The 22,199-nt window shown below is 58.9% G+C and overlaps 2 protein-coding genes across 4 annotated transcripts; both read right to left on the bottom strand.

Moving 5' to 3' along the window:
- Positions 1-1,481: 1,481 nt before the first annotated feature.
- On the bottom strand, positions 1,482-14,100 carry GOT2 (glutamic-oxaloacetic transaminase 2). Of its 2 annotated transcripts, none has more exons than XM_037408913.1 (10): positions 13,969-14,100; positions 8,422-8,578; positions 6,823-6,951; positions 6,396-6,455; positions 6,115-6,276; positions 5,791-5,895; positions 4,724-4,874; positions 4,314-4,479; positions 3,194-3,344; positions 1,482-2,703 (listed from the first exon to the last, which is right to left on the bottom strand). In XM_037408913.1, the coding sequence occupies exons 1-10, from the start codon at positions 14,025-14,027 to the stop codon at positions 2,581-2,583; spliced, it is 1,263 nt and encodes a 420-aa protein (XP_037264810.1). In that variant the 5' UTR covers positions 14,028-14,100; the 3' UTR covers positions 1,482-2,580. The 2 variants fall into 2 exon arrangements, with proteins under 2 accessions (XP_037264810.1, XP_037264811.1); XM_037408914.1 differs by lacking the exon at positions 13,969-14,100 and adding an exon at positions 11,150-11,174.
- Positions 14,101-15,155: 1,055 nt separating this feature from the next.
- Positions 15,156-21,427, bottom strand: CALB2 (calbindin 2). Of its 2 annotated transcripts, none has more exons than XM_037408911.1 (11): positions 21,293-21,427; positions 18,253-18,329; positions 17,971-18,063; positions 17,795-17,875; positions 16,888-16,944; positions 16,713-16,790; positions 16,526-16,581; positions 16,279-16,318; positions 16,121-16,174; positions 15,821-15,892; positions 15,156-15,578 (listed from the first exon to the last, which is right to left on the bottom strand). In XM_037408911.1, exons 1-11 carry the CDS (start codon positions 21,381-21,383, stop codon positions 15,462-15,464), a joined length of 816 nt encoding a protein of 271 aa, XP_037264808.1. In that variant the 5' UTR covers positions 21,384-21,427; the 3' UTR covers positions 15,156-15,461. The 2 variants fall into 2 exon arrangements, with proteins under 2 accessions (XP_037264808.1, XP_037264809.1); XM_037408912.1 differs by having other exon boundaries at positions 17,971-18,060.
- Between the last annotated feature and the right edge of the window lie 772 nt (positions 21,428-22,199).

The following is a 22,199-nucleotide window of genomic DNA, read 5'->3' as shown; positions in this document are numbered from 1 at the left end:
CCTGATGTTTCCAGCCCTGCAGCCCTTGCAGGCTGGACAGCCCAGTGCCTCTGATCTGAAGGAGATCAACCCTCACAGCCTGGCAGGGACCTGCACACTAAAGGGAAACCTCCTCTTTCCAAGGGAAACCTCTTTTTCTGCTAAGCGGTGTCTGCAGAGGCTACTCCTGGCCAGCCCCCCTTCGCTTCTCGGCCTTTTACACCCCACGCTCCTGCCGTGAATCCCCTCCAAAGGTTTCTGCGGGATGGGATAAACCCTGCGGGCCTGCGCGGGGGAGGGGGCAGCCCACTCCCCGGGTGTAGGGGCGCCGGGGGGCCAGGCCCCAGCTCCCCAGGCCGTGCCTTCACCCCACGCAAAGCCCCCGTGCTGGTGACAACCGGCCACCCTGAGCGCAGACGTTCCCCAGCCCCCCGCGGCCCCCCAGCCCTCCGGCCCCGCGTGGTCCCCGGCGGCACCCCACGCCCGCCCCACCGAGGCCCGCAGAGCGTGGCAGCCACCCCGCCATGGCGGTGGGTGCCCTCGGCGACACAACACGGCCCCAGCGGGTCGTTGTGCCCCCCCCCCCCGCCCCGGTGCCCCCCGCCCCGCTCACCGGGCGGTGGGAGCCCGCTCGGCCCCAGCCGCGGCCCCAGCCGCGCTCCGCAGCGGCGCAGCCCCGCACCGCGCCGCCCGCTGCACGCCGGGGCTTGTAGTCCGCCCCCGGCCCGCCCCGCCCCCGGGAGAGCGCGTCCGCCCCGGGACAGCCCAGCCCGCCGCCACCCGCGGGGAGAGCGGGCAGGCAGCCCCCGGGCTCGGCTGTCACTGTAACCCAGAGGGGGCTGACGCCAGGGGAAGGGGGGCGGCTCTCGAGCCGTGCGGGGCCCGGGGGGCACCGCGGGACAGCGCCCGGCGCCGCGGGGCAGCACCGGCAGCCGGGCGAAAGCGCTTTATTGCGCAAACGGGAGCAGGCGGCGGCGGCGGGCGCGGGGCCGGGCCGGCACCCTCGGGCAAGTGCGAACCGGCCGCCGGGAGCAGCGTCAGCCCCCGCAGCCTGCGGGCCCGGAGGGACACACGGCTGCTCCGCCAAACGCCCCACTACGGCTGCCACGGGGACCGGCGGGGAAGGATGGAGGAGGCTCGTGCAGCCCCACGGGTGATCGACCGCGCCCCCCGCCCCGCCCGAGGAAGGGCCCTGGGCTGCGCCACTGGGATGCTCCGCCGTGCCGCAGTGGCCGAGCTGGGGGAAGGGGGGGACGGACAAAGGACCCTTGGGGGAACTCGCCCACCCCCAGCGACACCCACATCTCAGGTCCCTGCCACGGGCTGCCTCAGCCCGCACACCCCGCCGCCCTCGGGACACACAGGTGGGAGCTGCCCCCTCCCCACGCAGGTTCTCGGATCAGGGTTGTGCTGGCCATACATGATGCCCTGTGCCGGAACATCCCCCAGAGGGAACATTCGGTGCACAGAAGGGACTGGATCCACCCGCACAAGGGACAGGATGAAGTTCCCAGCTTGACACAGCCATGCACCAGTTTATTTGGATTAAAAACCATAGTCCGGTGAGTCACAGGGCCTCAAGGACACCCAGTTTAGGAGGACAGAATGTCTCTCAAGTTGCCAGTTCTCAGACCGCCTTCAGGATCTTTCCCTCCTGCTTTCTGGCAGCACCAGAAATTTGGCTGCATAGAGCAGATGAAAGGGAGACCCTGCACACCCCCACTGAGAGGGGACACAGCAGGGCCCACCACTCGGCTCATGGCTTTGGGACACACAAAGCCTCTCCCGTGCAAGGAGGGTGCTGGGGGGGGGAACAGGGCCAAGCTGCTGGGCTTGTGACAGGAATGGGGAGAGGCACAGACCAACAGAGAGCAGCTTTCAGAGAACATTCTTATTGGGGGGGAGTGAGAAATTGCTTCACCTCAGGATACAGGAGTGAAGTCAGAACCAGGCAGGTTTAGAGGAGGGACGCTGGTCTGCCCCACACAGCAATGCCACTGTGAACTACACCTGAAAGGAGATTCCCAGATGGAAAGAGCGAAGCCAACAATGGAGCAGATTTTCTTAGCAGTGATAAGTCCTCAGAGCTGGCTGCCAGAGGGCAGCTTGGCACTGCCTAGCCCCAGGCTAGGAGGATGGAGCCTGCTGGAAGCAAGGACCAGCTGACAAGGTCAGAGGAGTGCACCTGAGTAGCCTCCCCCTTGGCCCACCCAGCTCTTCACCTGCTGCTGCTTGGGCCAGTGGCCAACAGCCTCCCAAAGCCCTCTCATGGAGGAATGAGTGTGGGGAAGCCTTTGGTGCCTACGCCGGTAGGATGGCAGTGCTAAGCATTTGATTCCTCCAGCACAGATGGGTGCTGGGGCTGACGGATGAAGGATGGACAGCAGGGGAGAATGGCTTGACGAGCAGGAGCCAGCAATGATGCCCTGCTCCGCAGCGCAGGGCAGATTTGACTAGGCTTCTACAATAACTCATCTACAAGATACATTCAGCAGCGGCGTCAAGTGCTGTGGTTGAACGTATTCTGCTTGTTTCCTTTCCTTCCCCATCTTTGACTGGTGAGGAAGGGAAAGCCACCAGCTCCAGAGCACACCTTTGTCTTTACTTTGTGACCTGATGGATGGCATGAGCCAGGTAACCCACATTGCCAGATGTAACTCCCGCCACAGAGATTCGTCCATCCTTTGTCATATAGATGGAGAACTCCTTGGTCAGCCGCTCCACCTGTGGTGAAGGAGCAGAGTTTAAACAACAGGCCAACCTCTACACTGTTAGCAGAGTGCAAATTTGCCCAACTTTTCAGAACTGAAAGCAAACTGGGTGCCAGCAGACACAGCATCCCACTACCCGCAGAGCCAGCAGTGCACCCTAGGAGCCAAGAGAGACACTGCTCAGCTCTCAGGCAACACACAAACACTGCAGGTGTTCAGCTAAGAGTCACCTCACTTGAGCTGACCTTTAAGGTCACCTCAGAGCAGCACCAAATGACTGCTTCCTTTGACAGATTAGCAAGCTACATTTGCTTTCAACCTCCACAAGCACAGCAGGGAACAGAGCAAGACCTGGGTCTCCAGGATGCTCCAGCACTGAGGGCGTGGAGGATGCTCCTCCTGGAGGAACAACTGCTTATAAAGGCTCATTTTGGCACCTGCAGTCAAGATATTATTGACAGGGACCACAATCAACACCTTGAGACTGGAGGAACTGTGTTTACCTGCTCTGGTTTCAGCCCTGTGAAGCAGAACATGCCGATCTGATCAGTGATGTGCTGCCAGCTGTGGGAGGATCCCTCTTTCTTGAGGTTGGACACCAGCTGAGTCCGCATGCTTATGATCCGGTCGGCCATGCCCTTCACCTCCACAAGCCTGAAAAGCCAACACAGGAACCGCTCAGAGCAGGGCTGGGATGCACTGACACTGCTGCCCCCTGCAACTACCAGGAATCAATTCTCTCAGGCTGGAAGGGCCTCATTCAGGGATGCAGATGAGCACAAACCAGGGAGCATGAATCTGTAGCTCCAGCTGGGGACCTGCTTTTTTTCTCCTGGTACCTGAAGTTGACTGCTACCTACTTATTCCATAGCTGTTGGACGCCACTACCAGAGCATAGGCATCTCTCATTTCTGAAAGCCAAAGGTCAGTAGGAGGCCTCATGGCAGCACTGCCTAAACCTAGATAAAATAAATCTGCAGATAAACAAAGAGCGCAGGGGTACCTCCCAGTGCAGGCAGACATCCCCTGCTCTAAGGCAGCACAACTAGGAGACATCTCTGCTGGGCCCTGGCTCAGGCACAAGCATCAGCTTGCCAAAGGAGCACAGCTCCCGGCGAGGCCACAGCACACTGCCAGCCTTTGTTCTGCCAGGCCAGCTGCCGGCAGGGACTCGACACCGAGGGGCTGGGAGAACAGCACAGGCTGATGCCAGGAAGCAGGCTTAGGGCACAAGGGTTACATTCCTGGCTCTTATTCTCAGGGGGCTTACACTTACCCCGTGTGAGACATACTACAAGGATACAACGCCTCAGTCAATCATTCCCATTCGTTGGACAGGCAGCTTCAGCAGCCTTCAGTCCTAGGGGAGCTTTATCCCCTCCTTTACAGCATTTTCTGCCTTGGTAACACAAGCGATACCCACCTGTGTCAGCCTGGGCTGATACCAGCTGATACCAAGACACGAGCAGGGATTTCTCCAGAGGAAAGGGGTGGCACACAGTTCTGACTGTACTCCTGAAGCTAAGAGCTGCCCGTGACAGCAGCAGGCAGCAAGCACAGCACAGGGCTGCCACAAAGACACCTCACACCTCATCGTCATGAGCATTGGGAGTTCCCCCTTACCACTCCTTCCGCAGGTCAGGGGTGTTCAGGATGATAGAGGCAATGCGGGCTCCGTTCAGGGGTGGGTTGGAGTACATGGGGCGGATGAGGATCTTCAGCTGTGACTCGACCCTCTTGGCTTCCTCTGCATCACTGCAGATCACCGTGAAGGCGCCCGCACGCTCTCCTGAAAGAGGGGCAATCAGGTCTCAGCCTCTGCCCTCGGGCTAGGGCAGGACTTATCCAAATGCCACGTAGCTTTAGTGGAGCCCTGTTCCCCAGAAGGGTCTCCACCAGCCCCCAGTGGGTTATCTCCTGCCCCCCAGGCAGTACCGCAGGCAGCAGAAAGACACGGGCTGCTAAACCCCAGAGGCAGCAGAGTCCCTCCAGCAGCCTGGACGAAACCATTTCCACATCACCCGCCTACTCACCGTACAGCCCCATGTTCTTGGCATAGGACTGCGACAAGACAACGTTGATACCCTGGTCGATGAAATACCGCACAGCCCAGGCATCCCGGTTGATGTCCCCGCTGGCAAAGCCCTGGTAGGCCATGTCAAAGTACACGAGGAGATTTCGTTTCTGCCAGCAAAGAGGGGAAGAGTGTCACAGGAGCTGCGCACCCCTCCAGGGAGCAGGGCAGCAGGCTGAAAAGAGCCATGCAGGCAGCAGCCTGCTCAATTGCAACTGTTCTCCTCCAGAAGTAGAGCCATGGAAAGGCAGCTCAGAAACCACAGCTACCCTCCACACATCAAAACAGCAGGTAAAGACCCTCCCCATATATTTATGGGATGTGCAGTCTGGCCCAGGAGGCAGAGTTGGATTCAGCAGTAATAAATTCTTCTATTTTAGCCTCTCCTCTGTCTTCAGTTTTCAGGAAAACCACCTGGGAACTCTCTAGGCAGGCACCAGCCCTTCCAACACCTCCAGGCAGACAATCCAGCTGCACTGCCCAGGTCAGGAGGCCCACAGCCATCAGCAGGCCCCAGAAGCTTCTCTGCTATCGACCAGCTCTCAGGAAGCTATTAAAGCCAGGCATCCCCAAGCCAAATTTAACTACCTACAGCTTGTGGGGGAGCAGCAGGGAGGAGGAAGAGGAGAAGGATGAAGGTAGAACTGCCCCTGTCCGTTTCCAGCTGAAGCTTGTGAGGAGACACCAGGCACGTGAAAGATCATCTAGCATTTTTTATACACCAGCACTGGGAGCCCCCCCTTCCAGCTATCACAGCTCATTCTTTCAACCCTGCTGCTCCTTCCTTTCAGGTCTCCCTACCCCAGCTTCCTGGGAAGGTGCCAGGAGAAAGTCTGATGGTCAGCTAGAAGCTTTAGGGGTGCATTTGTCTGGCTCCCATCTTCAGTACAGGACTACGACACCCATCCAGGCTTCAGGGAAGGGAGTAACCTTTAGCGCAGTGAAGGCCAGATGCCACCCATGAAAGCCCAGAGACGAGGTTTTCTCAGGAACAGCGCTGTACCCCTGCAACACTCTGCTGCTCACCTTCACTGTAGCTGCCAGCTCCTTCCATTGTTCCTGGCGGGGATCCACCCCGGTGGGGTTGTGAGCACAAGCATGCAAGAGGATGATGCTCTTCTCTGGAATTTTCTAAGGAAGATGTTACAGAGGAAGCGTTATTAGTAACATCTGCGCACTCTCCTCAGAAGCTGAGATGAGACTCCTGCCCTCACAGCTTAGATAAGCTCTGCAAGGCTTCTAGCCTTGATTTGGTGCCTTAAGGCATCATATTTAGGCTAAAGCAAGAAGGTCACTCATGTCCCCGCATCACCTTCCTGCTTCCAGGCATTTTCATGGCAGGCAACTCACAGAAATGTCATCCATGGCTCCAGAGAAGTCAAGGCTGCATGTCTTGGGGTCATAGTAGCGGTAAGCCTGAAGCTGCAGGCCAGCATCACGGAAAATGGGTGTATGATTGCCCCAGGATGGTTTGGGTAGATACACATCACGGCTAGACTTGAAGAACCGTTGCTGATCAAGAGAAAGAGAGTATTCGAACAGGTTAAACAGATTCAAGCACTCTGAAAACCCCAAATACTCATCTCTGGTCAAAATATGTCCTTTCCTTCCTCCACCAGCCAAAGGCTCACCAAAAAGTTGGCTCCAATTCGCAGAGATCCAGTTCCAGAAATACCCTGCACAGTGACATACTGCAAGGGAAGAAACAAAAACATGAGTCTGAGCAGCCATGGTATGATACAGGGAAAGCTAAGTCACTGCATCAGCATTGGCACAAGCACACCAGAACAGGAGCATGGGGCTGGAGGGGACTGCATGGGTCAGCAACTCCAGCTCTGCAGGGCAGCGAGTGCGACCCCGGCAAGGTCAGATCCCCTCCTTGGAAAGGGCTGTTTCACCCCAGCCCTCAGAGGGAAGCAGTTATCCTTGGGCCCAGCTAGCCCACAACTCAAGAGGCACAAGTACTTCTGCCAGTTCTTCCACTTTTGCTGGGCACCCACGTACCAACCGTGCGTCAGATGGCACTGCCCACCCCCCGCTTCCCAGCCTGCTCCTTACCCGACCGCTCTTGAAAGCCTCGCTGTTTTCACCCAGAGCCAGTTCTGCAGACGCCCGGGTGAAATCCGCTAGCCCCGCAATGGGCAAGTACTCCTTGTCCATCTTCTTGGATGCTATCATGGCCTCCGCCTGGGAAGGAGACCACACGTTCAGCAAGGCAGGCATCACCATGGGGAGGATGGTGGACAGCTCAAGGCCACTTTGTGTTTGCTCACTCAAAAGGGACAAAGGCTGGTTTACAGGAGTTTCCCTCCAGAGCTCGGTGCTCATTCCAAGCAAGGGGCAGCAGTGAACGTTTCAGATGAAATCCCAGCGGCCACCAGAGCCCACAGCGGGTGCCAGCATCGATATAGCAGAGCCAGGGAACTGGTGCCAAAGGAAAGCACTGCTCCAGCCCATTACAAGTCAGTGTCGCTGCACAAGAACAGATGTTTCTTTGCCCAAGTGGGCACTGCCCTGCAGGAAGACGAGACCTGACTGTCACTGAAAGGCAGAGACTGTCCCTACATGGGAGACATCCCAAAACCAGGTGGGCTAGCGAGCCCTTTGCAAGCCCTCATCATGCTGGGAGCGTTACTGAACTAGGCGGAGCAGGTTAAAAAAAAGATTAAAATAAAATCCAGAAGCCCCAGGTGATTTTGAAAGCAGCCTGTCTGAAAGCTAGCTCACCCAACCCTTAAACACAGCACCCCCCAGTTTTGGTATTCTCTTACTTTTGAACAGACCCACCATCAGAAATCAGTCCAAGTCGTTACCTAACACTGGATCAGAGAGTGGAAGCAAGAACAGCAGACAAGGAGCCATGGTCAGGAAAAATACGGCAAAGGAGACACACGGATCCCTCTGGGAACCCTATCCATGCTCCCGGAGCAGTGGGACAGACCCTGGCAGCATTCACATACCACCAGGAAACTTCCTGCAACGCTACCCAGGCTCCCCGGTTGTGATCCGTGCTAACACAGGGAAAGCGAGGGCAAGAGATGGTTTTAAACCCCACACTGATGAGAAACATGGACAATGTGTCCTCCCTGCGCCAAGGAGACTAGCCAGTCAATGTGTGTCAGCTGGCAGCTATTTAACAGCCTATTTCTACCCTTACAGCCCTGGAGGGCTCCGTAATCCCCTCAAGGGCAGTGTCCACATCCAGCTCCTTGGACTGGAGTTTTAGACTGGCTTATGGAGAAACTGGTAACAATGGCTTAGCAGAATTTCTAAGACTAATCCATTAAGGGGACAATGTCAGCTCTTTCCTCCCATGTGGGCTGGCCCAGGGAACACCAGCCTATTCAAGAAACACCTTGAAGTTCAGAGGACAGCTGGCTTGGAGAGCTTGTGAAAGTCAGCAACAAATTAAATTTACCTGGATGGGAACAGGACACGCATTCCTCATGTTACCCCCTACTACTTAACAGTTCTGTTGTGTCTCAAAAGCATTAGTACTGCCAAGAGAGACATCCGGAATACAGTTGTGCTTCATTAGAGACAAAGCTTATTCTAAAGACCAAGAGGAAACCTTGCTTAGAGGCCTTCCCCTCCCTGACACCCCAGGGTGCCCAACACCTGGGTCCAGCCCTGCCCAGCAGCCAGCACCAGGCTCACCTTGCGAACACAGTTCAGGACGTATGGCTTCCCGTTGTCATCTCGGTATGCTCCCACACCCAGGTTCATCTTCTTGGAGTTGGTGTCGCGCTTGAAAGCTTCTGTCACCCCCAGGATGGGGTCGGGGGGACCCATCTCCACGTGGGACCACCATGAGCTGAAGGGGGGAAAAAAAAAGAAGCTAAACATTAGGTTTGAAAACTGCGCAGAGACGTGAACCAACATGGCTGGAGAGAAAACCGCAAGGGAAATCCTGTCTTTCAACCACTGGAAAAGGTACAAGCAGCACTAACAGAATTATCCAGGGGAAAAAGGACACAACTCCTTTACGCTCCATGATCTGACACTGCATCGTACATTACAGAACGGGCAAAGGGCATCAGTTCACTGTGGCTGAAAACAACCAACTCCCTCCAAGTAAGCCATTAACATATGGAAATGGTTTGCCTGTTGTGCTGATAGTAAAGGCCCCTTGGAACAGAAGCCACCTTATGCTCTGGGCCAGTGCTGTCCCTCCACAGCCTACAGGCAAGAGGGTGTAGGTGAGCCCCCTCCCGGGAACCTTGGCCAGACCCAGACAACTGCACAAAGCATGAACACAGAACCTCTTCCAAATTCCTGGAAGGGCTCTTCTGCATGAAAACTGACCCGCTTTTCCCACAACGCTGGCTGACCTCACAAAGGTATTTCCCTTCCCTAGCCTACAAACTCTGCCTCACTCGAAAAGCAATGTTGTAGCCAAATGCTGTTTTCCTGGAAATTGCAGAGGATGTTTTCTTCCCAGTGTGACAAGTGACAAGCTCTTGATGCAAAGGTTCCTTCCCTTGCTGTCAAGCACAAAACCTCCCTCTGTCAGAAGGAGCTGTGTGCCCCATTCCCTCAAGCCACCTGCCTCTGCCCTGTTGGCAGGACACCCTGAAGACATAGAGGCTCTCTTAATGTCAAGGGCAGACAAGACCATACTATAAAAAGAAACACATTACTCTCTCTGGCCACAGCCTCTGCCCAGTCCCACGTCCAGGCTTTGCAGTTCTGCAGATCATGGAATCATTGAATGGTTTAGGTTGGAAAAGACCTTTAAGATCATCAAGTCCAACTGTTAACCCAGCACTGCCAAGTCCAACACTAAACCACATTTCTAAGCACCGCATCTACACGTCTTTTAAAAACCTCCGGGGACAGTGACTCAACCACTTGCCTGTCCCAATGCTTGACCACCCTTTCGGTGACAAAATTTTTCCTAATATCCAATCTAAACCTCCCCTGGTGCAACCTAAGGCCGTTTCCTCCTGTCCTACTGCTTGTTACTTGGGAGAAGAGACCAACCGCCACCTCGCTACAACCTCCCTTCTGGTAGTTGCAGAGAGCAATAAGGTCTCCTTTAGCGCAAGCGAAGCAGTGTGGTGGTTTTTAACGTGCCAACGTGCCCGGCAGAGGGCTACGGCTGTAACAGCCCCCTCCCGAAGGCAGGATTACTGAAGACAAGGACTCCAAGCAGCTCTGAGCATCCTGACTCACAGCATCACGCAAGCGCCCACCCAGATCCCCTAGCTGGGTGTGGGACAAAGCATGCAGCACAGGGCTTGTTTCCTCCAGGGCAGGAGTCAGTCTCAATTGCTAAAGGAGAAGCACACAGTGAGATGGCTGCCACGTATCAGCTTTACAAGCTTTGCAGCCCAGGGAGGGCAACCTTACCTGAAGATAACAACCTTTTCTAATTTGGAAATGCCACCCTGGGGCTGGATCCTGCCCCAGGCAATGCAAGCAGCCTGGAGCCACCCCAAAAGCCAGCCAGAACCCCTGCAGAGCACTCAGTGTGGTGACAGCTGCCTTCAGCTGTGAGGTACGAGGGCCAGGAGGGTTAAGGAAGCTCTAACGCTTAACGTGATCAGCAGAACTCACAAAATCATCTTCCCCCTCCGCTCTCTCCCTGTTTTGGGTCCATTTAGACCCAAGTTTATTCGATACATCCTTTGCACTATCACCTGTATGAAGATTGCATCTCCTGGAACCCCAAACATTGTTTGCCCTCTTCAGACTTTACTCTTCCCATCAGTACAGCTTTTCCAAATAAAAAGCCTCCATTTCTCCTCCTGGCAGGCTCTGTGGAAAAAAGTGCAGCAAACACATACGAGATAGAGCCAACTGGGCTAGTTTAAAATTGGAAGATGTGTTTAGCATTTTCTGGACCACTAACAAGTCTTAATTACCTCTCCAGTTAAGTACAGGATCAACTTAGAAAAACAGATGAGTCAGTGATGCCAGCAAGACCTGCCCTCCACAGAGGGATCCTGGCTGCAGCTGGCAGGGATGGAGTGACCGGTGCAGCCAGCCTGAGCAGGACACACCGAGGGGCTGTCAGGGCACAAACCCACCGCAGGTTCAGGCAGCACACAGCGCTGCTTTGGAAAACCTCTCCCAACGCCTTCCCAGCAACAGAGAGGCAGGGGAATAGAGAAACACACTCTGCACAGGAGCGTCCGCAGGTCCCTCCACAGCTCACCTGGTCCAGGATTATTTTGGTATCGAGGGCTACGGACGCCCAGCCATCTAATTCTAAGGAGCTGCTGCTTCAGGGACGGTGACAGCACCTTCCTTCTGCCGGGCTTTTCACCAAGCAGCTTACTGTTTGGGGTATTTAGGGCCCAATCCTGCAGACACTTAAGCAGGTCACTGGGCTCTAACATACTACGCTGCTGCAATTAATGCTGATCCTGCAGGCGTTTACCTAAGCTGTAGCACTCCGGAGAGTTAAGCACGTTTGTTCTGAGCTGGTCTTTCTATCGGCTTAAAGCAGCGAAGGGTAGGTTTAGGACTGATTTTCCTGTTCTCAGCCTGGAGGTTTTCAGGTGAAGGCCAAAGGAAGACTCCTCTGTCATTTCCAGGGAGGTGAGCTTGCAGGGAGACAGGAGAAAAAAGGCCAGGCTGAGTTCACATCAGGATGCCCAAGAAATCAAAGAGGCAAAGCTTTCTAGACAGGGATTTGGGAAAAGAGATCTACTAGAGATCTGAGGCCACATGTCCCAACACACCACTACCCCTACGTTACCATAATGTTGTCATCTCTGCACTGCATTATATTTTATTTTGAGCAATTAACAAGAGCATTGCTCTTGAATAAAGGGCAAAGTTATAAACTGCACATCAACTCTGCCAGGCTGGAGGCATTTCAGTGTGGAAAACTAGATGAAGGCAAGTTTAAGCTGGTGTTGAACTACCTGAGGGATACCTGACGTAAGCCAAAGCAAGCACATTCTCCGGCTATATGACCTGAACACAGGTGGCCCGAGTCAGAGTTTAGATGCTGATCAGAGCCCATATTCAAGTAGTTTCCGTCCTCTTCAGCTAGGCTGGTCTCCCGAGCCCATTTAACACACAGCTGCAAGTGCAGTGTGACAGACGGGACAGAGGGCAGGAAAATGCACCTGGAACCGTGTAAATCAGCAACACCTTTCAAAAACGTATGTGGAACTTGTGGCCTGAGCTGCAGAGACCTAGGAGCATGCTTACGGACTCAAGCCAAGCCAAGCCCAAAAAGCAGGTTTTCCTCTAGGCAAGCAAGCCATTTACAAGTCCAATGAAGGTTTCCATTGTGAAGAGACCAGTCCATGTTCCCTGAGGCAGAGCCACATAAAATACTGGATTTCAAAACCTCTGCCAAAGCCCCTGCGGCAGTTCTGCAAGCCAGAGCAGAGCGGAGGGGCCAAAGGCGCTGCTGTCCGGATACCACAGCTAAAGCAAATATTTGCATAAGAACAATGCCAGCAGGCTGCTGGCTACCACCATCCTTTCAAGCCTAAACCTTAACTGCCCCAGTCAGCAGCAGTAAGCTTCCCACCAAGAAAAGCATTTAAAATAGCTGTCTCCTGATACATCAGAGCAGCAGGCTGTTATCGTCTTAATTACCATTTGTGTGTCAAGGCAACATTTTAACCATTTCTTATCTCTTTAGCTCTGTGCTGATTTCAGAAAGACCATTCTGGGCACTGAGCAATGGTAACAGCACCACGTGAAGTTGCTTAAGATTAAGGAAACAAACTGCTAGTCACTGCTTGGCAACCCCTGCGGTGGGATAAGGAGCCACTCATGGGAACAGCCCGGGCTGTGCAGGAAGGCTCTTTCCTTACAAAGGGGATGGTCTCTTTTAGGTGACCTCAATTCAGTTTGGTAATTTGTGGTTTGCTGTGTAACAAGCTTGAGAAAAACAAAGCCAGTGGGCTGGCATACCTACCACAGGCCTGCTACAGGCCGAGGGCACAAAGCACGAGTTCCTGGCAGCTGCTGGTCTGAACCTGCCCAAGAAGAGCCAGAGGGGCGGCCTCGGAAGCAGCGGGGACCGGGAGCGTTTGTCTCAAGGCAGCGAAGGGCCGTGCTGGACAGAACGCGGTTAATCAATATCTAATACGTCTTCTTTATCTGCTGGAATGGGGAAATAAAAAACCCCACTGCTCTCCTGTTCTGACAAGGGCCGGGAGCCGTTCCTTAAAGCTTCCAAGGCAGCGTGGGCCGGGAGTCGCAGGGCTCTGGAGGGCGGCGAGGCCGTACCCGCCCGGCTCCGCTTCCCAGCCCACCGCCGTGGCTCCCGGCCATCCTCCGTGGAGCTGTCGGGGGGGCTTCGCAGGGCCCGGGCTGCACCTGCACCCCGCGGCCCACCCTGCGCTGGCCTCCGACAGCCGGACCCAGAGCTGCCGGCCTCGCAGCCACTCCGGGGGCACCGGGCTTCACAGGCCTGAAGGTCCCGCATGGCTCCGGCACGGCGGCCCCGTGCCAGGGTGCAGGGCTGGCCGCACGGCGCCGGGGGCCCTGCTGGCCCCGCTACACAGGGCAGGCCAGGCGGCACGACCCCTGCCCCGTTTCGCAGGGCAACTGGTCCCCCCGGCCGCATTGCACAAGGCACCCCGGACCCGTTTCACAGCATATGCAGTCCTTCGTGCCCTGCTGCACGGTGCACGCCACCAGCAGCACCCCGGCTCCACTGCACCGTGCACAGGGTCCTACCGGCCACGCTGCACGGTGCGCACCGCCAGCAGCACCATGCCCTCGTTTCTCGGTGCACAGGGTCCCGCCAGCCCCACTGCACGGTGGACATGGTCCCGCCAGCGCCGCTGCACGGTGCGCACCGCCAGCAGCACTCCGGCCCGGCTGCACGGCACACAGGGCCCCGCCGCACACCCCCGAGCACGCCGGCCCGGCTGCACGGTACCGGCGGCGCACGTGCCCACGCGCCCTCCACGGCGGTCCCTCAAGGGCAGGCCGGGGGCGCCGGGTCCGGCCGCAGCCAATGGGAGAGCGGAGAAGCACCGCGCGACCCCCGCCGCACAGCGCTCCCCAGCCAATCCGCGCACCGTTCCCCCGGCAACCCCCTTCCCCAGCGCCGCGTCACCCGCGGCCCCTACGGGCGCCACCGAGGGACCCGCTTCCTCCCGGCGAAGGGCCCGCGGCCCCCCGGCTCGCAGCGCCGCCCGGCACCCGACTCGGCAGCGGCGAAGCCCCTCCGCCAGCAGAGAAGGGCAGCCCCGAGGGGCCGAGCCGCCCCTCAGCCCTCACCTGGCGCGGGCGGCGAGACGCGGGGCAGCGAGGAGCCGGCGTGTGTGCAGCAGAGCCATGGCGGCGGCGAGCGGGCTGGCGGGCGGGCACCTCACACCACGGCCCCGCGCCCCGCCCCGCGCATGCGCCGCCCCGCGCCCGCCGCCGCCCCCTGGCGGACGGGGAGGGCCGCTGCAGCCGCCCGCCCCGTCCTGCGCCGCGCTGGGACACGGAGGGCTCGGCTGGGACGCGGTGGGACGCGCGGGGCCGTACTGGGCTGGGCTGTGCTACGGGGGACTCAGGACGCGGTGGGTTTGTACCGGGCTGTACGGGGCCATCTTGTACCTGGCTAGCCATACTAGGCCATACAGGACTGTACTGCACCATACTGGGCTGCACTGGGATAAGGAGGACTGGACTAGGATGCCGTGGGCCACACTGGGCTGTACTGGGCCAGACTGGACTATACAGGACTGGACTGTGCTCTGCTGGGCTGCACTGGACTATACAGGACAGGACTGTACTGCACTATACTGGACTGCACTGGGTTGTACTGGACTATACTGGGCTGCACTGGGATGTGGAGGACTGGACTGGGATGCAGTGGGCCACACCAGGCTGTACTGGGCCAGACTGGACTATACAGGACTGGACTGTGCTCTACTTGGCTGCACTGGACTATATGGGACTGGACTGCGCTCTACTGGGCTGCACTGGACTATACAGGACTGGGCTGTACTGGGCTATAGTGGGATATGGAGGGCTCAACTAGGATGCCGTGGGCTGCACTGGGCTGTACTGGGATACAAAGGACTTAGCTAGGATGTGGTGGGCTGTATGAGGCCATACAAGACTGTTCTGTGCCTTACTGGGCTGTACTGGGTTGCACTGAGCCATATGGGGACATATAGAACTGTACTGAGACGTACAGGACTGCACTGCACCATACTGGGCTGTATAGGGTTGTACTGGGCCATACTGGGCGGTGGAGGGCTGTGCTTGGCCATTCAGGACTATACTGCACCATACTGGGCTATACAGGTCTGAACTGGGCCATACTGGGGTACTGGGAGGTGTGCTGTCCTGGAGGTCACCAAGCCTGTGCTCTGCTCCCCAGGGACACCCCCACCCCCCATTCTATAGGGGCTTCCCAAAAGCTCCAGCTCTCCCCCCAGCCAGGCCCCCCAACAGGACGGGGAAACAGGGGCTCCAGTCTAGCAGTACTTGAATTTATTTGTAAACTATTCTTTGGTAAACAATAACAACTCAAAAAGAGACCAATCAAATGAAAATGCTCCCCCCCCAAAAAAAACCCCAACCTAACACCAACTTAAATCAGCCAGGTGGGTGGGGTAAAAAATAAAATAAGGGCTTTTCCCCCTCCGAAGTGGGATTTTAATGACCTACAGCAGATCCAAGGGGCGCTGGGGGAGCGCTGGCGGGGGGGCAGTAGTGGGTGCTCCCCCCTTGTGCTTGTTTTCAGGGAGGAGGAGTGTGGGGTGGCGTGGGGGGTCCTACATGGGGGGCTCGTTGCAGAGCACGATCTCCAGCTCCTTGCGGTACAGTTTGCCCCCATCGGAGAGGTTCATGATGCTCTTCCTGTAGTTGGTGAGCTGCTGGATGTTCATCTCCTGCAAGGTGGGGGTGGGGTGAGGGGGTGGGGCTAGGCACCCCCTTTCTCCCTGGGGAGCACCCCCAGGCTGGGACCCCCCCCCCAGCTCCGCTCCCACAGGGACACGGGCTTGGCACCTGGACCAGCATCTCTCCATGTCCCTGGGGAGTGTGGATGCAGCAGATGGAAGATGCTGCTGGGAGAGGGGAGGAGGGGCAGGGGGGGTCCAGGGGGGGGCACCTGGGCTCTGCCCCCACTTACTTTCTTATTTTTTTCATACAGGTCCTTCAAAAGCGCGTCCAGCTCGTTCTCGTCAATGAAGCCGCTCCCGTCCTGCATAGCACGAGTGGGACATCAGCGGGGGAAGGACACGAGCCCCCCTGGGCATGGGTGTGGGGGGCACCCCCAAACCCTTACCCAGCACAGCCAGGGGTAAACCCAGTGCTCGCACCCCAGGTCAGAGCGGGGAATTGACCCTCCCCAAAACGCCTGGGTCTGGACTTTTTTTTTTTGGCCAGGTTATATTTGTTTGGGGCAGTTCCCACGGAGGCGGCTCCCTACCTTGTCATAGAAGGCGAAGATGGCATTGAACTCCTCCGAGGACAGCTTCATCCCCTGGGCAGCAGCAAGCGACACTGTGGCGTGAGGGGGGGGCACAGAGGCACAAGCAGGGAATGGGAACGTTTTGGGGGGTTATTTAATTATTATTTTTATTTTACCTGAAACTTCAGAAGGAAGTTTTCTTGCACAGGCAAAAGTCTGAAAAACAAGAAGGGCAGGGATGAGCAGGAAGCAGCTGGGAAAAGACGCTATTTTTAAACCAAAATGACTTTTTGCTCAGAAATGTGAGCAAATTAAAGAGAAAAACCGTTTTCTGGGAAGGTGGAGCAGAGTCCAGGAAGAGTCTGAGTGTTTCAGGCCACCTCTCCCTCCCCAGCACCTCCTTCTCACCGCCCATGACCTTACCGGGACATCTCCGAGAGGCCCAGCTTTCCGTCACCGTTCAAGTCGAACATCCGCAGCTGCCAGGACACAAGCAGCACCCAGTCACCCACCGCCTCCTCCCCTCCCTCCCTCCCACTTGCCGTGGGGTGCCAAGACCCCGGGGCGGGGGCAACCTGCCGTGCCGGCACCAGCCCCAGGTCCCACTTACGATGGTCTGTGTGTACTCCTGCAGCTTGGGCTCATCGTAGGGCCGGTTTGCCTTCTTCAGCAGGTCTGACAAGAAGCCCTGGAAGGAGGGGACATTGCTGGCTGACCCTGGCCCCCCCAGCGGGGGTGCCCCCCCAGCAGGGCCCACCTCAGCCCACCCCGTGCCCACAGCCCACCTTGAGCTCGTTGGCTTCGATGTAGCCGCTTCGGTCCGTGTCGTACCTGCGCCAAGCCTGCGGAGCAGCCGCCCAGCGTTAGGGTGGGCTTGTGTCCCGTGTTTCCCCCCCTGCTGACACGTGTGCGCCCCATAACCCCCCCGGAGCATCCCTCACCACCCTGGCAGGGATGGGATCACCTCACGGCTCCGGTCCTGAATCGTGGTGGCCTCACCGGTGCCACACGCTCTCCCTTGGGGCTGGCTGCTTGTGTTCAGCCCCATGCCATGAGCTCAGGTGCTATTATCCTCACTCTGGCATGCAAGGCCGGGCTTTAATATTTGATTGCATCCCCCAATTAAACAATAGTCCCTGTTTACCCCCCCACCATGCCATGGGGTGCTCCTCTTTCAGCCATCACCTCCACACTGGTGGGTCCTTGCCAAGCACAAGCTCTCCCCGACCGCGGGATGCTGCACATCCCCCTCCACCCCCAGCCACATGTCGGTCCCCATCAGCGATTTCTCTCCTGTTATGCGGACAGGTTCACCCCATGCATGACAAGGTTTTTGGGGTGGCCCAGAGCAGTGCTGTCTGCTTCAGCACATCCTTTGGGCACTAAGGACCAACCACCGCGGAGGGGGAATTTACAGAAATGGCTCCAAATCCCACAGCTCACCTCACCTGGAGACTGGGACAAGGCACGCGGCTGCCCTAAGAGGTGCCCAAGGGGGGCTGAGGACTAGGAAAACTCACACCACACTCCCACTCACCCCCAAACCAGCACCACTTGCTGAGTTAAAGCCAAGAGTCTGGGGCAGACCAGGGAGGTGTGGGCGATGCCAGCTCCCAGTTGTTTCTCCATGGTGGAGCCAGGCACCGGGGAATGAATCCCGTGGGGAGCCCCAGCACAGCCAGCCCTGCTCACCTCCATGAACTCCGAGCTGGAGCCTACGTGCTGGCGGAAACACAGCAGGAAATTCTCCTCCGTGGGCAGGATCTGGGCTAGCTGCAGGGAACACGGGCATCATCGGGGTGAACATGAGCATCATTGGGGGGAGGACTGCAAGCATCCCGGGGGTCTGCAGGTCTAGCACCACTCACCTCTGCCATCTCGATTTTCCCATCTGCATTTTTGTCATACTTGTGCATGAATTCCTTCATTTTGTCACCTAAGTTGTCATTCTTTGAGTCCTGCTGGCAAAGAGAGGGGATGGGAGCATCTGCCTCGGTCCCTGCACTGGTGTTCCCCCAGCTTCCCTCCCGGAGATGCCCCGACCCTACCCGTCAGTGCCGTTCCCAAAGGAGATGGGGCTGATGTGAGACTGAACTTTGGGGCAGGAGGGAATGGGGGAAGGAAGGAGCAAAACCAGGAGCGGCCCTTACCACACCCGCCCCCTTCCTTGCGCTTTCCAGCTCCTGGAAGAAGTTTTCCAGCTCTTTGCCTTCAATGTAGCCATTCCCTAGGGAAGGAAAAAGACACAATATGACCCCCCTGATGTCAGAAGGCAGGAGGCAAGGGAGGGATCTCCTGGGGGACATAGCGCCTGTCCCCCTCTGCACAGGGACATGGCTCCGAGATGACTGTGGCAGCAAAGAAACACCAGCCGACGCGGAGTGTTGCACAAACCCAGTGGTGCCTGAATTTGCAGGGAGCCTGGGGGGACATAGCCCTGGACTTGTACCCTGCACCCACTTGTAGGGCACAGGGGACTTGGTCCCCATCCCATCCTGGGGATGCATTTTCTGCATCTGATGCTTTAACCGGGGGGTTTAATTCAACCTCTGAGCACCCCCAGACCAGGACTGTCTCCTCTTGACGCATTGCGAGGGCCAGTGAGGGCAAATGTGGAGCAGAGGCAAAGCTCCTGGCACAGCCTCAGCCCCGGGGTGGGCTCAGCTCAGCGCCGGGACCCCAGGTGACTGGGAGCTCAGAAAGGTCCCTGTGCATGTACCCGCTGCCCCTCGCTGCTGGGATCTGTGCTGGGATGTGGCACCCGGGTACCCACGGCCCTGGCTGCCCGCGGGATGCTTGGCGGCAGCACAGCTCAGCCAGGCCCCAGCAGTGCATCGCTCCCGCGGCACCTGCCCGCGGTGGGTCCGGGTGGTGACTGGCATGCCTCGAAGCAGCAGGGTGACGCCACGGCTGGGGGTGCTGTGGCTCTGCCGTGCTACCAGGCAAGGTGTCACCTCCCTGCCAGAAATCCTCCCTCCCACCAACATCTGGGCACAGCTGGGCAACGCTGCCCTTTCCTCTGGAGTGCCTGATGGAGGGATAACCAGGGCTCTTCCTTGGGGGCATCCCCCCGCAACCCCTCCCTACACCGCCTTCAGCACCATCACCTGCAGGCCCCCCAACAGCATCTTCTCCCCATTGCAATTGTGGTGGCTGGGAATAACCCACCCACATCCCAGATGGAAGCGCCTGGGGAGGTCCCAGGGCACCTTCCTCTATGGCAGCTGCATCCTGACGGATGAGCAGCATCCCTCCCAGGAGGGGAGAGGGGGCTGGGGTGATGTCGGGGTGCTGGTGTGAGCTGCTGAACTTGGCCTTCCATGCCTTTCTCATGGGCTTTGCTCTTACAGGAAACACCCCAAGCTCCCTTGAATTCAGCTAGGGGGGAAAAAAAAACCACATCAGGAAGAGTTTTGAGCCGTGAAAAAGAATAATGACAAGACAAGCCATGGCCGGCAGCTTGGTTTCCCCCAAGCAGCAGCTTGGCCAGGTCTGAGGTGTGTCTGCAGGGGAGCAGGGTGCAGAGCGGCATGGAAAATCCCCTCCGGAGAGCCACAGCCAGCCTGTGCAGCTGTACCTTGGAGCCGCCCTGCGCCGCGGAGCCACAGGACAGCAGTGGCTGGCAAGGCAAGGGCATCAAAGACACCCAAGGGGAAGCGGGTGAACGCCCCGTCAGAGGGGTTTAAGCGCAGGGAAGAGCTTTGGTGAGACAGCCCTGTCCACAGGGGGATGAACCCAGGGTCCCTCCATCACCCTGTGCCCATCGGCAGAGGGGAGCGGCCAGGGCTGTCACAGCCCCCACCCAGCGTTGCTGAGCATCATCCTTGTCATGGCCACCATCTCCCTGGACACCCAAGTCCCTCCTCTCTTGGGCACCGGCCGTGCCACAGCCTGATGGCCTTGCCCTGCCTGGGGGCCACAGGCCAAGCTGGATCCATGCCTGCTTTGATGTTTCAGAGGTGATGGAGCACACCCAAAGGCGCAGCAGGAGGCAGCCAGGACACCCCCACAAGGAGCTGCCCACTCCCACTGGGGTGCCACTGTGCCACCAGTGCCAGCTCCAGCAGGGACAGGGACAGGACAGCCGTGCTCATGTCCCTGGGGCTGTAGGGCTGCGGGGGGGCCCCGAGGGTGCAGCTGGGAGGGCACCCAGCGCAGGCTGCGCTCTGGCTCCAGCAGTACAGCCGGGGATGCTGCGTCATGCAGCTCCCACAGGGGTTTTGGTGTCCCCAAACCTCCCCCCGGGGACAGGAGACCCAAGAAAGGCAAGAGCTTTCCCCCAGCTGCTCTTCCTTGCGCCACCGCAACCAAAATGAACTATTTTCCCACCAAAGCGATGCTGCTTTTTGCATTTCTCCCCCTTTTTGGGGCTGGCAGCGACAAGGACCAGGGGCAACATGCCCAGCTGTGGCTCCATGGGGGAGTGACATCCCTGCTGGGGGCTGCTGCCACAGCACAGCATCCCCGGGAGGAGATTTTGCAGGGCTGGGGAGCAGGTGGGGTGCACCGAGCACTCCAGCCATGGAGGGGTCATTCCTCACCGTGCTGCAGGCAAGGGACACCCCCCGCTGTCACCCCCCACCTCCAGGGCAAGGCAGTGGCCCTGGGGCCAGGCTGGTGGCTGTGCTGTCCTCTGCCCTTCCAAGTGACCTCTGTGCCAGACATGGGGTCCCGTGGAGACAGGGGGGGATGGAGGGGGCTGGTGGTGGGCGAAGGGCAAGGGTTTCCCGGGAGGGGACACCCGGCGGGGGGGCGGGGCACAGGACCCCTCGGGCAGCACCCAGAGGTGCCACCAGCCCTGAGCGATCCCCAGCTCTCGGGGGACCCGGCACCAGGGGGGTCCGTGCGGAGGGGACCCGGGACACTTTCCACGGGCGGGGGGCTCCCGGCGGGGTCCGCTGCTGGGGGTTTCCATCCTCATCCGACGGTGGGTTCCTGGGGGAGCCGATCGCCGCCACCAGCCCGGAGCTCCACTCGACGGGGCTGCGCCCCGGGGGCTCCCCGCCGCCCCGGGGGCTCCCCCGTTCCCCGGGCTGCAGCTGCTCAGCGTGCCCCCCCCGGGGCTGCCCGCGGCGGGGTGCCCGACCGCTCTCCATCGCCCCCCTCCCGCCCCGGTGCCCTGCCCGATGCCCTCCCCGCCGGGTTTGGGGCTGGCCGGTGGCGGCGGGTCCCCGGTACCCCGGGACTGACCGTCCGTGTCGAAGTGTCGCCAGACATCGAGGAACTGGGAGGCGGTGAGCTCAGCCAGGTGGAGGTGCGGGGCCTGCTGCGGGCCGGCCATCTCGCTCTCCCGCTCCCGCCGCCGCCGCCGCCGCCGCCGCTGCCGCCGCCTTTTATAGCCGCAGCCGCCCGTCGCCGCCAGGGGGCGCCGCTGCCCCGGGACACCGGCCGGGGCGAGGGGACCGCGGGGCCGGGGGGGACAGGGGGGTACGGGGGGGACAGGGGCACCGGGATACCGGGAGAGCGGGGATGGACAGGGACAGCGGCACCGGGGGGGGGGGGGGGAGGGGGCTGGGGAGGGGGGGACAGAGGGACAGTGGCACCGGGTGGGACGCGGACACCGGGATACTGGGACGGAGGCACCGCAGGGGCGACCGGGGCGGGGGGGCAGAGATACCGGGACAGCAGCACCAGTGGGGGGGAACAGGGACACCGAGACACCGGCTGGGCACGGGGTGCGGCAGTGGGACATCGGCACCGCGGGGACAAGGACACCGGGACACCGAGATACCGGCACCATGGGGGACACAGGGGGGACGGACACCGGGATACCGGCACCGGGGGGGACACACAGGGACACCGGCACACCCGGACTGGCATGGGCAGCACTGGGCACTGTGGGTCGCAGCCTGTGCCCTACCACTTGTCCCTACCTTGTCACCTACCCCTGCTCTACGTCACCTGCCCTGCACAACGTCACCCCTGCCCGATGTCACCTGCCCTGTCTGATGTCACCTGCCCCTGCCCCACCACCTCCCCGTGCCACCTATCCCTGCCCTATGTCACCTACCCACACACCCCATCACTTACCCCTGCCCCATGTCACCTGCCCTGCCTAACGTCACCTATCCCTGTCCTGACACCTAGCCCTGCCTTG

Source organism: Falco rusticolus, chromosome 15 (genome assembly GCF_015220075.1).
Source record: "Falco rusticolus isolate bFalRus1 chromosome 15, bFalRus1.pri, whole genome shotgun sequence".
In the NCBI taxonomy this organism is placed as follows: domain Eukaryota; kingdom Metazoa; phylum Chordata; class Aves; order Falconiformes; family Falconidae; genus Falco; species Falco rusticolus.
This window is presented reverse-complemented; position numbering and strand designations above follow the sequence as displayed.